Genomic DNA, 17,499 nt, shown 5'->3' with positions numbered 1-17,499 from the left:
TAGCATCTTTACATAACCATAGCTAGCTATAATACTGCCAACTATTTCAAACAGAAAAACAACTAGAACTATGGATCACACTCCTAATACATTGAATCTAAAGCGGTTTTGTAGTTTTCCGCCAAGAGTACTGACTTTCTTTTAGAGTTTATTGGCCCAATGATTAGTATATTTTTTCAGAGTAATTTTAGATATATTGCATGTAATGTAAGCTTAGTCGTTTTAGAATTATTAATAATTGATGAATTGGTAGATCTATTTGCAACTCCTTTGAAAATATTACCTAAATTAATTTTTTTTCTGTATTTCAAATGCTTTATTATAATCATAAAAATGAATCTTATGGTATGATTTCGGAATCTTGGTGCAATTATGTACTAATATTTAAACACCCAAAAGCTAAAGATAGCAATCATCGATCGTCGAACAACTCCTATCCAATATTCCAAAAATATCACCATGATTCGTTATTTCTTTTTTAAATTCTGTCCCCTCTCAGTCTTTACAGCTTCAATTAATACGTTGAAAAGCCTCTTCTTTTATTTATGAAATACATCATGTGCATCAGAATTTGACACGTCTAAGTTACAAGGTTTTTTTTTTTACGGGCAAATTATGAAATTACGACAAATGGAATAATCATTAATGTACAAATATAGTATGATAATGATTTTAGTTTTGTGAATTAATTTCATTATTGGGAAAATATAACTACAATTCAATCAGGTAAAAATTTATTTGCATTGGTTATTTACACCAGACTATTGCAACGTAATTTAGCACTTATCATGGCTAAGTTATTTATGAGGTGATGATATATATTAATTAATTATGATTAAAGGAGAGAAGTGAACGTACAAATACATGTCATTCCTATATTGATTTGGTATAAATATTTACATACTATAAGCATAGCACAACAAAAGAATATTCTTTTGAAGATTAAAAATTAGAGCCAATCTGCGACAACCCACGTTATAAATACAACAAAGCAACACTACAAAAGACAAAGGCTTAATTTTAGAGACCTGTTATTGTTACTTTATTATTACAAGGAAAAAACCAGCAAACTCGTTGAGCAATTAAAAAGTTTATTCTCAACGCCGAATTTAATAGTAAATAGGTTACTAAAAATTTCCCGAGAAAAAATTAATTTTTAGCTGGAGGTAGGTCAACCGTCTAGGTATTAGACTTCAGAAAAATAATGCAATGAATTTCAATCGTCAGCTATCTGCCCAACTTAATATACATTTAATAAACTCTCGAACTAAGTTAATTATTTATTAATACTACTGGCCGACGGTTCTTGTTTTTTCCTTATCCGAAATCCTCTCTTATCTATTTTTATTCTAAGAAAAAACTTTTTTTCCTGTTCTGAGGATTTGCTGCTAAATGGACCCGTCAATCATAAATTTGATAGTATTTGGAGTTGTATCATGGACAACATTATTTTTATTAACAAGAAAATTGTTTCCAAATCGTTCTTTTGATTTTTGCAACCGTTTAGTTTCAACAGTTCATGCAATTTTAGCAGTAACTTTAGCTTCTATTTCTGTTCAAGATTGGAGTTTCCCAATTAGTCCTTTGGCTTCAAGATCTACTACCAAACAGGTATTTTGTATTGGATTTTTTTTTTAAAATTAAGAAGATTTTAAAGTTTTGCTCTAATGGTGATGTTTCAAAAAACTGAACAGATGAGGGCAATAGCAGTGAGTATGGCCTACCTTATTTATGATTTTGTATGTTGTCTTTTTGACAAACAAGTGAAGATTGATAACTTAATTCACCATTTGGTGAGTGCTGTTGGACTTGGAGCTGGGCTTGCTTATGAATGGGTAAGTAAGATTTTCTTCTTATGGTTGTAATTACTTTTAGAGTTTAACTAATACGAATTTTAGCATTATCATATTGTAAAAAGTATTTTCAAAAAGAAAAAAAACGACTTAATAACTTGAAAGATAGTTTAAATTCTATGCGTCGTCTGTGTAAAACATATTTATACAAGCAAGTCAATTATAAGATAATTACATGTCGACGTCTATTTAATAACCTGATAAAAATGATAACGAACTTATGTCTATAAAATGTTTTGTGATATGCAGTGTGGTTCAGAAATGGTAGCAGCATTGTGGTTGACAGAAATTTCAAGTCCATTCCTACACCTGAGGGAGATTCTCAAAGAGCTTGGATACAAAGACACTGACCTTAATCTTGCTGCTGATGTTAGCTTCTCCAATTCTAATTTATTCTTTTTCCAATTTAAAGAAAAGTATTATTTCCTTTATTGAGCCGAGAGTCTTTCGAAAATAGTCTATTTACCCTCACAAGGTAGGGGTAAGGTCTACGTACATAGTACTCTCTCCAAACCCTACTTGTTACAATACACCAGGTATATTGTTGTTGTATCATTTTACATGATATTAATTTAGTGGAACAGTGTTTTAAGTTATTAGCTTATAAGACACCAATCTAGATCTTGCAGCTGATATTAGCTTCTCAAGTTCTAATTTATCTACTTTACTGACGCTATAAAGAAATTTTGTTGAACTAGATAATGGATTTAAAATAATATATAATAGTAGAATTATTAAGTAAACCCAAAAATGCCCTATATAAAATACTATGTGAAAGCTTAAAATTTGTAATTGTACAGAGTAATTATTATCAATGGAATGACATCCAATATGTATGTAATCACTAAGCCATGATAATCGCTTTAACGAGTTCGAACCGTGGAAGCAACCTTTATATTTGCATTAGAATAGGTTGTATACATCACACCCCGTAGGGTACGGCCCTTCCTCGGACCCTACGTGAACGCGGGATGTGTTATGCACCGGGCTGTCCATTTGCCCTGTCACTAAACCATGGTTATGCTTTAATTTGCAGGTATTATTTGCAGTTATTTTCAGCAGTGCTAGGATGATAGGGGGGCCATATCTAACCTATGTGACTCTTTCTGCTGATAATCCAGTCCTCATTAAGGTAATTAGAAGTGCTTCTATAATTATGTAATACACAATTTCTTTTAAAGCAAAAGCTAATTTTAAAATATCAAATTGGTGACATAATGTTTATATGATTTTCCAGGCCATGGCATTCGGACTGCAACTTGTTAGTGCTTTTTGGTTCTATAAAATTGCTAGGATGATCATGTACAAATTCTCTAGGAGAACTAAACCTAAAACTGTTCCTTCAAATATGTAATTTTGCTGATAATTTGTATCATAGAGCAAATCAAATTCTTCCGTATCAAACTTCTTAGCTTTGAGGAGAAACAAAGTCACCCTTTCCCCTAATAGAACAAAACTACTTTCAACATCTTTGGCACAAAAAGATCAGTGGCATGTTGCCCCAATTCAAATTTGTTAAGCGAACGAGATTTAACAATGAAGTGTCCGTTTTCAAATCGCGAAAAATGCTATAAGTGATTTATTCTCATCTGTTTATGCTTGATATGTATAGTCACTCATACCTTTATTGATAAAAGATAACAGTTACTCAGTAAAATAGTATTAGTGCATGCAAAATGATCAACACGAGTATTAACAATGTAGTGTGCACTTGATTCAAATTCTTTGCTTCATCCAGTCGAAGGACAGCGTAAAACATTTCAAAGAAAACAGAACTTCCAAATACATGCCTTACTATTAATTACTTTTATATCAATAAATGGGTGAGTCAATGTTACCGCTAGATATGTTAGATCAAGATGGGCTAAGCGTTAGGTCGCGGTATAACCCTTCAAAATCTAATCGATTAATTCATTACTATTAATTTTTAAAAAATTTATATGTCTAATTTGCCATTTCTTAATTAAATAAAATAGTAAAATAGAAAAAAATAAAAATAAGAGCAACGAGAAAACAAAAAAGAAAAAAACAGATAAGAGAGCAGAGTAAGCAAAACCACATGATGGCGGCAGCACCGGGCCGGTGGCGGAAGCTGCTCAGTACCCAATTGAAACAGAGAAAATGTTTACGATTTCCTTTTAATAAGTAATATCCATAATCGAGATGTAAAAAATTTATTATTGTAATTATGGACGATATTTTGGCTAATGGAGTCCATCTCACATAAGCATAAGCATCTTTGCAAAGTGTAGACTTTGTTGGCAATATTCTTTGGGACCCAAAAATATTGCATTGTGTGTTGGACATCATTTGCATAAGTTGTATCTCTTCTTTTACACCTAAGAGGTCAAGACTTTTTTGCCTATAAAAGGGAAGGTCATTAGTTCATTTTAGACACACCAACAAGACTTGAGGTCTTATTTCTTGTTTCTTCCTTTCTTCCTTTATTAAGAGTGTTTTGTATGAGTGTTAAGTGTTGGGAAGCACTTGTGTGAACCCTTTCTTTGGAGTGATCTTGTGAGGTTATTCCCTTAGGGTATTTTGGATTAATTAAAGTATTTACTCTAATTTTGTACTCTCTTTTATACTCTTATTGTTATAGTAAATTGTCTCTCTCCGCTTGTGGACGTAGGTCACTTTGACCGAACCACGTTAAATTTGTGTCTTCTTTATCTACTTTAATTGTCGTTGTTATCAACTTTCATTGTCTTTGTTATTGCCATTATACCGTTGTTTGGCTAAATTTTGCACTACTTGGGTTCCCGATCCTAACAAATTGGTATCAAAGTCGGATCTAACCGGGTTAGTTTCAATAGCCAAAATGACTCTAACAAAGACCTATGTTGAGAAATTTGACCGAAGTACAAACTTCGGAATGTGGCAATTAAAGATGAAAACTATCCTAATTCAGGATGGCTTAGACTTGGCATTGCAAGAAAAGAAAAAGAAGCCGGATAAAATGACGGACGAGGAGTTTACCATCATAGACAAAAAGAAAAAAGCAGGTATCATTTTAAATCTCTCAAATGAGGTTTTACGTAAAGTTTCTATAGAAACCACAGCTAAAGGTATGTGGAAAAAATTAAAAACCTTATATATGAAGAGGACAGTGGAAAATAGACTTTACCTAAAGCCGAAACTTTATACAATTCGTATGGGTGAAGGTACCTCTATTCTCTCTCATCTTGACACCTTTGATTTCATTTTTATGGATTTGAGTAATATAGATGTTGAAATTAAGAGATGAGGATCAAGTCATGTTACTGCTTTGTTCTCTACCCCCATCTTTTAAGCATATAAGAGATACTATACTTTATGCAAAGGATAATATCTCTTATAAGGATATTAAACCTATCTTAAAATCAAAAGAACAAATAGATAGTGATATTACTGGGAAGCTAGTGGAACTCAAGCGGAAGTTGGCTTATTTGTTAGGGGCAAATCCGACTCCATATCCAGATACAATAATTTACAGTGTCGCTATTGTCATAAGAAAGGTCACAATATCTTCGAATGCTATAAGCTGAAAAATAAAGAAAAGCATAAGGAAAGGAAAAATGAGCACAAAAATACTGATACTGCCGAAGCAAGTGTAGATGCTGATGAGACTGAGGGAACTATTTTTTTAGCAACTAATAATAGTTTCAAATCTAACAATGAGTGAATTTTAGATTCGGGTTATTCTTATCATATGTGTCACAATCGGTATTTATTTACCACATATGAATCTATCTGAGGTGGAGTTGTCTTGATGGGCAACAATGCTGCCTGCAAAGTTTTTGAAAAGGGTACAGTCCGAATCAAAATGCACGATGGTGTGGTGAGAATTCTCACTGATGTTAGACATGTTCCTGACTTGAAGAAAAATCTCATCTCTTTGGGCACTCTAGAATCTCTTGGGTGCAAGTACACAGGTGAAGGTGGAGTTCTGAAAGTTTCTCATGGTGCTCTTGTGATCATGAAAGCACACAGATCTGGTTCGTTGTATACTTTATTGGGATCCACTGTTATAGGCCTTACTACAGTTTCGGTATCAGATAACTTGTCTGATTTTGATGGCATTAAATTTTGATATATGCCCATTGGGGCTTTTGCGGAGAAGGTGGAAAAAATTTACTATATCATCCAAAATTAGGCCAAGGTGGATATTTATAATTATGGCCAATATTTTAGCTAATGGAGTCCATCTCATATAAGCATAAGCATCTTTGCAAAGTGTAGACTTTGTTGGCAATATTCTTTGGGACCCAAAAATATTGCATTGTGTGTTGGACATCATTTACACAAGTTGTATCTCTTCTTTTACACCTAAGAGGCCAAGACTTTTTTGCCTATAAAAGGGAAGGTCATTAGTTCATTTTAGACACACCAACAAGACTTGAGTCTTCGTTTCTTGTTTCTTCCTTTCTTCCCTTATTAAGAGTGTTTTGTATGAGAGTTAAGTGTTGGGAAGGACTTGTGTGAACCCTTTCTTTGGAGTGATCTTGTGAGGTTATTCCCTTTGGGTATTTGGGATTAATTAGAGTATTTACTCTAATTTTGTACTCTCTTTTGTACTCTTATTATTATAGTAAATTGTCCCTCTCAGCTTGTGGACATATGTCACTTTGACCGAACCACGTTAAATTTGTGTCTTCTTTATCTACTTTAATTGTCGTTATTATCAACTTTCATTGTCTTTGTTATTGCCATTATACCGTTGTTTGGCTAAATTCCGCACTACCTGGGTTCCCGATCCTAACAGTTATTGATAAGCTTTAATATTTTTTATTCGTACATGCGTCTTTCACAAATTACGAATTAAATCTGAAACTAGAAGTTCAAGACAAAATTAATTATTTTTTCCTTTTTTTATTCTTAGTAATAATTGTTCTTGAAGATGGAGATAAGATAACACATAAACAGAATAAATATTCAATGAAGAGAGATTATATATTAAGACATAAATAAGGGTAAAATAGTTCAATCCTTTTCCTAATAAATATTATCTCCGGTCCACAATAAGTGACAAATTTATTTTGGGTACACCCGTTAAGGAAACACAATATTCTAGACAAAAAATAGTTAGTGTGACTAAACTACCCTTAATTAAATGTTGCAACATAGTTAATGTGAGAAGTAAAAGACTTTTTAGCGATACGTACATAAGAGTAATTTTGAAAAAACACACATTGAATTTTTTCTTGATAATATAAATGGACACTTATTTTGGATCAAAATAAAAAAGCAAATTGATCACTTATTATGGATCAAATAAAATATTTTTTAAGGGACATGTAAAAGAGAAACACGACACATAACTCAAATGTCACATTCTAACAAATGCAAGTTTTTTTCTTTTCGAGGTGTAGAACTAGAAATGAATTCTAATGAATATGCGTCGAGATTAGTACCTACGAGTAATTAATATGATCTACAGTACCGTTTCTTAATTCCCTTTTTACTATTTTTAAATGGTTAATTTACCAAGATTAATTGTGTAAAGTTTAAGTATGTTTTCTACAATTAAGTATACTGCTCTAAGATTTTGTGCTAATGTTAGTGAAATTCTTGAATTGAGTTACTAATATTACTGGCCAACTTTCTTGTATTTTTTTTCTTAACAGGAATCTCATCTATCTGTTTCTTATTTTATTTATTTTTATTCTAAGATTTTTTTTTTTTTTTTTTTTTTTGCTGTTCTGGGAATTTGCTATTAGATGAATGCCTCTATCATAAATTTAGTGGTATTTGGAGTTGTATATGGACAACATTATTTTTATTAACAAGAAATATTTCCAAATCGTTCTTTTGATTTCAGCAACCGTTTGGTTTCCACAGTTCATGCAATTTTAGCAGTAATATTAGCTTCTATTTCTGTTCAAGATTGAAGTTGTCCACTTTGTCCTTTGGCTTCAAGATCTTCGCCCAAGCAGGTAATATTATGTTGTTGTTTTTTTTTTCCTTTTTAAAAAAAAAAGAAGATAGCCAAGTTAATTCTATTTTTAATGGTGATGCTGACAAATATTAAACAGATTAGGGCAATGGCAGTTACATTGGCCTATCTTATTTATGATTTGTATGTTGCCTTTTCGATAAGCAAGTGAAGATTGACAACTTAATTCATCATTTGGTGAGTGTTGTTGGACTTGTAGCTTCGCTTGCCTTTGAATGGGTAAGTTAGATCATCCTTTTGTTTTGGTATCAATATTTGTTCTTGTTTTCTTAATTTTTTGCTTAGTTATTCTTGTTATCTTGTTAAAATTACTGTTTGTTGTTACTGCTTCTTTTTGCATCTTTTCTTGAGTCGAGAATTTATCGAAAACAACTTCTTTATCTTCTCAAGGTAGAGATAAAATCTGCGTACGCATTAGTCACCTCAGACTCCACTCGTGAGATTACACCGGGTTTTTGTTGTTTGTTATTGTTGTTGTTTTCTTAATTTGAGTTTACCTTTAAAACATTAACACTGTCGGTCATCTAGATCATAATTACAGGTTAGAATCTGTAAAAAGAAAAATTAATATCACGAAAATAAGGCAAGTTATATGTTACAACTTACAACACGATAAATACACTAGTGTAAACAAAATGTGGACTGACAGTATATATATTAGTTAAATCCTCCTTGTAACTAGTAATTGTTTGTGATATGCAGTGTGGTTCAGAAATTATAGCAGCGTTATTGTTGACAGAGATTTGCAGTCCATTCCTACACATGACACAGCTTGAGTAATTAGTGTTTGTCCAAGTTTTATTTTAGGCCAAAAGTGCTTTTTTGGTAAAAAATATTTTAGGCCAAAAATTGAGGTGTTTGACCAAGCTTTTAGATGGAAAAAAATATTTTTGAGTAGAAGTAGAAGCAATTTTTGAGAAGTAGAAAAAAACAGCTTGTCTTCAAAAGCATATTTGAGAAAAATATACTTAGAAACAGTTTTCAAAAGCTTGGCCAAACACTAATTACTGCTCAAAAGTGTTTTTCAAATTAATTAGTCAAACACAAACTGCTTCTCACAAAAACACTTTTTTGAAAAGTATTTTTGAGAAAAACACTTATCAAAATAAGCTAATTTTAGAAGGTTGGCCAAACAGGTTAAAAGACACCTGCCTTAATCTTACTGCTGATGTTAGCTTTTTGAGTTCTAATTTATTTTCTTTCCAATTTAAAGGGAATTAAATTATGTCATTGATTTTGTTTTATATGATATTAATAATTCTGTTCTTAAATTGATCTCTTTTGCAGGTATTATTTGCAGTTATTTTCAGCAGTGCTGGGATGATAGGGGACCATATCTAACCTCTGTGACTCTTTCTGCTGATAATCCAATCCTCATTAAGGTAATTAATTTCATGGACTTCAATTATTATAGAATACACAATTTCTTTTATTCGACAAAAGTCGACTTTAAACCAACAAATTTAGTGATAACTTTTATTCAATTTTCCAGGTCATTCTATCGGACTGCAACATGTCAGTGCTTTTTGGCTCTATAAAATTGCTAGGATGATTATGTACAAATTCTCTCGAAGAACTAAAGCTAAAACTTCTCCTTCAAATATGTAATTTGCTGAATTTTTTTACTGTACAACAAATCAAACTCTTTGGTATCAAACACTCTAGCGTTTGAAGAGAAACAAAGTCATTCCCTTCCATTACATTCCTAAGAGATTAACAAAAAGACTTTCAATATCTTTGTCATTCCTTTGCATGTTCTAAACTAGGTAAGAATGCATGGATAACTCCAGAACTATGCTTTCAGCCACCAATTTCAATGAGTTTCTTTCTCTCCTTATAATTCGGGCCTCGCTTTTCACTAAAATTTCACTCGTATTGCTTCTTTGATTTTGCTCTAGATGATATGCATGACTCATGCTTCTTTATGTTCTTTAAATTCGATGGATGACATAACTTTAGAAATTAATGCAGTCAATTAGTGAGTTTTTGTTAGCTACCTATCATTTGTTTTAGGATTCTTCTGGTAGATTATTTGTGGCAGACGGGAAGGACTTTGTATAGTTGCAGCCTGACTTGGAAATGGAATATGTTGAATGTGCCTTTGAAATAGTGTACGAGTTAAAATCTATCTCTGGAATACTTTAAGTCAAAATGGCATTAGTAAAACATTCTGAGGCCGCCACGTGTCAAAGTGATCTAAGAAACAACGAAGGTCATGGTCGAAGAGTCAGCAAGGGCTGAAGTCGAGGAGTCGTCAAAGATCGAGGCTGAGATCGAATACCCTTGACAGAGTTATAACGGCTAGTTTCAAGATAGGACACTAAAGAAAATATTCTAGTGGATATTCTCTGGACTTGTACTATTAAGGTTTTTAGGAACATGTTCCTTATAAATAGAAAGAGGTACAATGATAGGGGATATGAGACATTCATTTGTAAAATATACTTTGACTTCAAAGAGAGAATCTAATCTTATTGCAAGCCTACAAAAATAACATTTTCACTAAGATTCTTGTCCACACTTTTTCACTGGATCCGAGAATAACTCGGATATTTAAAAGCTTGTCCATCATTCATCATTGTCAGAAAGAAAATCCATTGATTTCATCCTTTCGCGGGTGACTCATTCGTTCTATTTACATAAATGTCATTTATTATTATTCATCACTATTTAGGGAAAAGGGCCAAATATATCTCTTTACTTTCATATATTGTCTATATTTAACCTCCGTTATACTATTGAGTCAAATTTATCTCTACCGTTATACTATCGGGCCAAATTTACCCCTACAATCAGCAAACTTTTAAAAATACCCCTTGATTTGTTAAGTAATCCAAAATCTCCCAAATTCTTTTTATTTAAATCACTTGTTGTTCTTCTTGTTCCATTATTTTCAAAAATTATTATTGATGTGAATGTTAAAGTTACTAGACTATACAAATTATTCATAATTTTTTTAATTACCAATGCACCCATTTCTCTTCTTGTAATAAATAAAATTGGTTTAGAATTTTATTTATTTTTCAATCATATACACACCGTAAAATTTAGTGGGTCTATTTATTGTGTATTATATGGAGCTGATCATCATGTATGTACATGTATATTCAAATATATTTTGTCATTGCCTGGTTAGTATAGAGTTCAATCAACTAACTTAAGAGTGTACAATGTGTAGGTATTTAATTAAATCAAAGTTGAATTAGACAATGTAAAGTCTCCGAGGAACTTCAACTTCAATCACTAATACTTGCAAAGTCTCCATACATTTGGTGCAACGAATTCATGAAAATTGGGATGTTGTAAATACTTTTAGAATTTAGAAAACCTACCTAATTTAGATTTTTTTAATTTACTTTACTTTGTTTATTCTGTTGTATTATTTAGTATTTTTTCCTCTTATTTTTTTCTCTAATTTAAGTGTCAATTATTTCAAAAATAGTGGACCAACAAGAACAACAAGTGATTTAAATAAAAGGAATTTAGGAGATTTTGGATTACTTAACAAATCAAGGAGTATTTTTAAAAGTTTGTTGATTGTAGGGATAAATTTGGACCGATAATATAACGGTAGGGGTAAATTTAGCCCGATAGTATAACAGAGGTTAAATATAAACAATATATGAAAGTAGAGGGATATATTTGGCCCTTTTCCCCACTATTTAATGCTATATTACTTTTGTTTGGCTTCTTAAATATTAATTATTGTATACCGTCATAACTTTTAGAATAGATCTACATGCTATTTGTCATACTGCCGAGACTTTCGTCTTTAGAATACTATTATTAACCAAGATTAACCCTCCTTTATATAAATTTAATTAATTGAACCAAGATTTATATTTTTGGTCAAACAATTTGACGCCGTCTGTGGGGATTTATTAGTTAATTTTTTAGTTTCTTTTAGATCTATAGCTAACGCAAGTCACTAACCTCACAAACCCCAAGATTTTTTTCTTTACGTACAAAAACCTACATGGCGGGTAACCAAGGAGAGAGGACAAAGGTAACGGGTGATCTCCCTAGCAACCTCATGAATGCTAGCAAAGAGAGCTGTAAAACCCTAGGTGAAGACGTGACGCTCACTGCCTTCCTTGGGTACGAGAAGTCTCCCCCCCCCCACCCCCCATTGTAGCATAACAAAACCTAACGGAAAAGAAGCTTCCACATCCACATAAGAAAGGACACTATCAGTTGTGAAAAAGCTCCTCGAGGCATGGCTGACCGATATGCTGATGAGCGTGCTCAACAGGCCCACTCCAAGCACGAGTACAGAAATCGCAAGAGCATGCACGATACAATGAATAGACGAACAATGCAATCAGCCTCCGACAACAAGTATAACTCATAATATTACTAAAAGTGCAGGTGACAGTGCCCTTGCTGCCGTTCTAAAGAGGATGCAGGAAATGGAGAATGAAAATAAAGCACTCCGAGACCAGATGAAAGAACACCATGAATGAGTCGACAAGATACCGGGCACCCCTAAGTTGCTGCCAAAAAGGGACACCAGCAGGTTTGTAGAGCAGCCATATAGTGATGAAGCAGCCCCGCATGCCATACCAAAGACCTTTAAAATGCCACCCTAGCTCAGGATATACGATGGAACGAGCGATCCCGAAGATCATGTGACCCATTACATCACCGCCGTGAAAGGCAATGACCTATCCAAGGAACAAGTATCCTCTATTTTGCTAAATAAGTTTGGAAAAATCCTTACGCGAGGGGCACTACTATGGTACGCATAGTTACCAGCCCGTTCCATAGAAACTTTCAAGGAAATGGATGACAAGTTCGTAACCATGCATGTTGGAGCCAAGAAGGCCGAAGAGAGAGTGAACGACATATTTGCTGTCAAGCAATCCTTGGGAGAGGGACTGAGGGACTTCTTCGTCCGGTTCAACAGGGTAAGGATGACTCTGCCGAACGTGTCCGAGAAGATGGTGATCACAGCTTTCCAGAATGAGCTGAGCAGGGATGGTTCAAGAGCAACTAGAAAACTGTTGAACCGATTAAAGAAATATCCTCCAACCACTTGAGACGAGATCCATAATGCCTATTGTGCCGAAGTTCGAGCAGATGAAGACAACCTCAAAGGACCGACTCATCAGCTCATATCGGTACAAGCCGAGCCCAAGAAGGAACAAAGAGACAACGTCAGAAGAGACCACCCAGTTTTGCGAACCAACAGGGAACGACACCAGCCATACGTCAGGGCGCCCGACGCACCTTCCCTCCGCTATGAAGAAGGCCCGTTCAGACCAAGGACTGGGACTCACCGAAATAAGAGAGGTATGCGCCCCTTATTATCTACTCACAATGTTTGTGTGTCACCTATAGAAATAGTCTATGCCCTTGAGAAGCTCGGAACAAAGGTAAAGTGGCCGCTAAAGATGAGGTCCAACCTGAGCACCAAAAAGTTCGATGCCCTCTGTGAGTTCCACCAGGAACGCGGGCACAAAACAGAAGATTGCATCGCCCTCAGACAAGAAGTCGTAAACATGTTGTGGCAAGGGCACCTCAAAGAGCTACTGAGACACAAGGGGAGAAATAACTTCTCCAGATAACATGAACACCAAGGCCCGCCGAAGCCGCCGCCACCAACTCGTACTATCAAAATGATCATCGGTGGTGACAATGACGCCTCCATCAACGGCGTGAAGTTTACCACCACTCATAAGCTCAAGCAGTCTATCACCCGTGAACGGTATGACAGACTCGAAGAAAGTATCATCTTCAATGAGTCAGATGCCGACGTTTTGACTTTTCCTCATGATGATGACCTCCTCATAACTTTACGCATTTTAGACACTGATATCAAATGTATCATGGTGGACGATGGAAGTGGAGTGTGAATTATCCATCCCCGAGTCCTAATCCAAATGAGACTCAAGGACAAGATAGTGTCATGATGCATCACGCTAACCGGTTTTAATAATGCAGTTGAGCGGGCATCAGGGGAAATTCCACTCCCCGTCTTGGCCGGCGGCGTGACTCTGGAGATGACATTCCACATCATGGATCATGCCACCTTATAAAATGCAATAGTGGGACGATCGTTGATACATCCTATGAGAGCCATCCCCTCCAGCCTATACCAAGTAATTAAATTCCCAACATCATGGTGGATATGCAGCATATGAGGGACCGCATGAGCATAATGAGCCGTAGATGTGTGTGACGCCGAAAAAGTGGTTAAGTTCCCACAGAAGCGGAAGTGCTGGGCAGATTACTAAAACAAGGGTTCGTAATTTTGGCTTCATTTCAAACATTTCAAGCACGGGTTTGGGCGATTCTTGAGAGGGTTTTCGAGGGGATTCTTGAGGTAAGTTCCTTGTGCTCATTTTTAATTAATAGTCTTGCTTCCACATTAATTTTTCCACATGGTTGATGTGTATTTAAGGTGTAAATTGGAAGTTAGAGGCTAGGGATTTGGAGAGCTTGATTTGGGGATTTGGGTGATGTTTTGGTGTCGGATTTTGATAAATTTAGTATGGTTGGACTCGTGCTTGAATAGACTTTCGATTTTTGTAATTTTTATTAAATTTCGAGACGTGGGCCGGGGGCAGGCTTTTGAGTCAATTTTTGACTTTTGATTAATAACTTAGTATTTTTCTTCTAGAATTGATTCCTTTAGCCCGTATTTATTATATCGAACTGTTTATGGCTAGATTCGAGGCATTCAGATTCCGTTTTGCGAGGCAAAAGTGTGTTGGAGTAGAGATTTGCTCGGATTGAGATAAGTAACACTTCTAAACTTGGCTCTGAGGGTTCGAAACCCCGAGTTATATGTTATACGATTGGATGTTGAGGTGACGCACATGCCAAGTGACGGGTGTGTGGGGGTGCTCCGTACGGACCGTGACCTGGTTGTTTCCATGAAACTGTACAATGGATTTATCTTGTTGATATCCATATTTTCATCATATGATAAAGTAATTGAGTTGTCAATCATGCTAGAAATCATGTTTAGGCTATTGCAGGCACTGTTGAGACCCATAGTAGTCGTTTCCTTTATGTTGACTTATTGATTACATTGAGTACTCAGTCATATCTATTCATTGCATATCACTTCTCAATCTCTGTTGCTATTTATTGTTGTGTCATATTATCATTTTGGGCTAGTTTCACAACACTGTGAGCCCGGGAGAAAGACTAGAGAGATTGATGATTGAGTGAGGCCGAGGGCTTGATTGAGAGTGACAATTATGGGATCGGGCTGCACGTCGCAACATGTTTATTGATTTATGCCTGGATCTGGCTTATTATAGCGCTTGGGCTGAAGGAGCCCCTCCGGAGTCTGTAAACACCCCAGTGAGCGCAGTTGATTATTGTTTAGGGGTGGATCTTTTCTAAACATGGATCTTGTCCGAATCATTTATATTCGGGGATGGATCTTCCCTTGAGATGGATTGGCCTGATACAGTACTGAGTGATTGAGTATTCTGAGAGTATGAGCACGAAACTTTCAATGTGATGCATTGCATACATCATGTGCATTGGCATGTAGATGTAGAGAGGTCATACTCTTCATATCATTCGAAATTTGATCTATTTTACTTGAATTGAGTTTAACTGTTGAACTTGGAAGCATGCCTATATTCATGTACTAATATTTCTATGTTGAATTGTACCGACTGAGTTCGTCACTACCTTTCAGTCCAAAGTTTAGATTTGTTACTTATTGAGTTGGTTGTACTCACGCTACACCCTGCACCTTGTGTGCAGATCCAGGTGCTTCCGGTCGCGGCGGTTGCTGAGTTGTGGAGTTCGGATTCTCGGAGACTATTGAGGTAGCTACTTGGCATTTCGTATACCTTATTTCTCCTTCCCCATATTTTCACGTATTGTATTTAGTTTCAGACTATCATAGACAGTATTTTCCAGACTTGTGATATATAAATGCTCATGTACTATGAGAACTTTTATTGTTTAAACTACTTTAATTCGTTTTTCTGTTAAAAAGTGTTGGAAATATTTTAAATGTCGGCTTTTCTAGTACCACGATAGGCGCCATCACAACAAGTTAGGATTTTGGGTCGTGACAAGTTGGTATTATTGCCTAGGTTACATATGTCTCACGAGTCACGAGCAGGTTTAGTAGAGTCTTACAGATCGGTACGGAGACGTCTGTACTTATTTTCGAGAGGCTGCCGAACCCTTAGGAAACTTCATATTCTTGTCGTGCGGATTTGTTGACTCCGGTAACTAAACTTATGTACTCTATTCTCTCACAGATGGTGAGGACACGTGCTACCGGACAGGACGGACAGCCACCAGTACCACCAGCTAGGGCCACGAGGAGCCGAGGTCAAGGTAGGGGCGGAGGTAGGGGCGGAGGTACAGCTCGTACAACAGCTAGAGCAAGACCTGCAGATACACCAGTGTCTCCAGCTTAGGAGTAGGTTCCAGTTATGGTTGAGCCAGTGGGGCCAGCTCAAGCACCAGCTATGCCCATTCTGATTCTAGGTCTTCAGGAGGCGTTGGTTCAGATATTGACTGTTTGCACTGGCCTTGCTCTGGTGGTTTCGGCTCAGGCCGCACCAGCCACTTCTCAGGCCGGGGGAGGTACTCATACCCCCAATGCCCGTACTCCGGAGCAAGTGATGCAGGGACTTCAGACACTGGGGGTATTACCAGCCCAGCCGTTTGAAGTTGCTCATGCCCCGGTGGTCCCCGTTATGAATGACGATGAGCAGAGGAGACTTGAGAGATTTGGGAGGCTTCAGCCTCCATCATTTAGCGGTGTTGAGTCAGAGAATGCCTAGGGTTTCTTGGATAAGTTCCAGCGGATTCTTCGCACTACGGGTATTCTAGAGACCAGTGGAGTCTCATTCACTACTTTTCAGTTCACTGAGGCTTCCTTTAGATGGTAAGATGCTTATTAGAGGTGCAGCCCAGTCGGTGCAGCACCACTTACATGGCAGGAGTTCTCCGTTCTCTTCTTGGAGAAGTTTGCACCGCAGTCTCGCAGGGAGGAGCTACGCAGACAGTTTGAGCAGTTATGATAGGAGGGCATGTCTATGACGCAGTATGAGATAAGGTTTTCTGAGTTGGCTCGTCACTCATTTTGGTTGGTTCCCACTAATAGGGAGAGGATTAGGAGGTTCATTGATGGCCTCACATACCAGTTGTGGTTGCTTATGACTCGGGAGAGGGTGTCTGGTGCTACTTTTAATGAGGTGGTCGACGTTGCTAGGCAGATAGAGATGGTCTGTAATCAGGAGCACGGAGAGAGGGAGGCCAAGAGGCCTCATAGCTTGGGTGGTTTAAGCGATGCTCCTTTTAGGGGTCAGTTCTACCACGGCAGGGTTCGTCCGTATAGGCACGCTCAGACGGCTCGCCCAGTTCACCGTGGTGCACCATTTAGCCATGGTTCATATAGTACTCATCAGGGCCAGTCATCTCTCAGTGCCCTTCCAGCTCAGAGTCCGTCCCATGCTCCTTCAGCTCAGGGTTCGTCTGCACCAGGTGCTTCTAGCGGGTATTCTAGTTCTCGGGTCCCGCCTCAGTACTTGCCGCCATATTCAGAGAGAGATTGTTTTGAGTGTGTATATTTGAGTCACATAAAGAGATATTGTCCCCGCCTTTTTGGAGGTCCATCTCAGCATAGGAGTCAGACTACTACTTCAGTGCCAGTTACTTCACCACACGCCCAGTCAGCTCGGGGTGGGGCTTAGTCATCCAGGGGTCGCCCTAGAGGGGGAGGCT

The 17,499-nt window shown here is 36.6% G+C and overlaps 1 protein-coding gene and 1 pseudogene across 1 annotated transcript; both read left to right on the top strand.

The window, feature by feature from the left end:
• Window positions 1-1,282: 1,282 nt before the first annotated feature.
• Window positions 1,283-3,257, top strand: LOC107783763 (uncharacterized). The gene is made up of 5 exons (XM_016604785.2): window positions 1,283-1,611; window positions 1,695-1,835; window positions 2,103-2,222; window positions 2,890-2,985; window positions 3,091-3,257. Exons 1-5 carry the CDS (start codon window positions 1,393-1,395, stop codon window positions 3,205-3,207), a joined length of 693 nt encoding a protein of 230 aa, XP_016460271.1. The 5' UTR covers window positions 1,283-1,392; the 3' UTR covers window positions 3,208-3,257.
• Window positions 3,258-7,552: 4,295 nt separating this feature from the next.
• On the top strand, window positions 7,553-9,396 carry LOC107783761 (uncharacterized; annotated as a pseudogene).
• The last annotated feature ends 8,103 nt before the right edge of the window (window positions 9,397-17,499 follow it).

The sequence above is a fragment of the Nicotiana tabacum genome, chromosome 12, assembly GCF_000715075.1.
Source record: "Nicotiana tabacum cultivar K326 chromosome 12, ASM71507v2, whole genome shotgun sequence".
NCBI lineage: Eukaryota > Viridiplantae > Streptophyta > Magnoliopsida > Solanales > Solanaceae > Nicotiana > Nicotiana tabacum.
Note: the sequence above shows the minus strand (reverse complement) of the source record. Positions and strands in the feature narration are given on the sequence as shown.

Excerpts from the sequence above, each read along its gene's own strand:
- LOC107783763 (XM_016604785.2), top strand. The coding sequence starts at position 1,393 with ATGGACCCGTCAATCATAAATTTGATAGTATTTGGAGTTGTATCATGG. Across the intron at positions 1,836-2,102 it reads CTGGGCTTGCTTATGAATGG|TGTGGTTCAGAAATGGTAGC; the intron begins GTAAGTAAGATT and ends TGTGATATGCAG. Across the intron at positions 2,986-3,090 it reads ATAATCCAGTCCTCATTAAG|GCCATGGCATTCGGACTGCA; the intron begins GTAATTAGAAGT and ends ATGATTTTCCAG.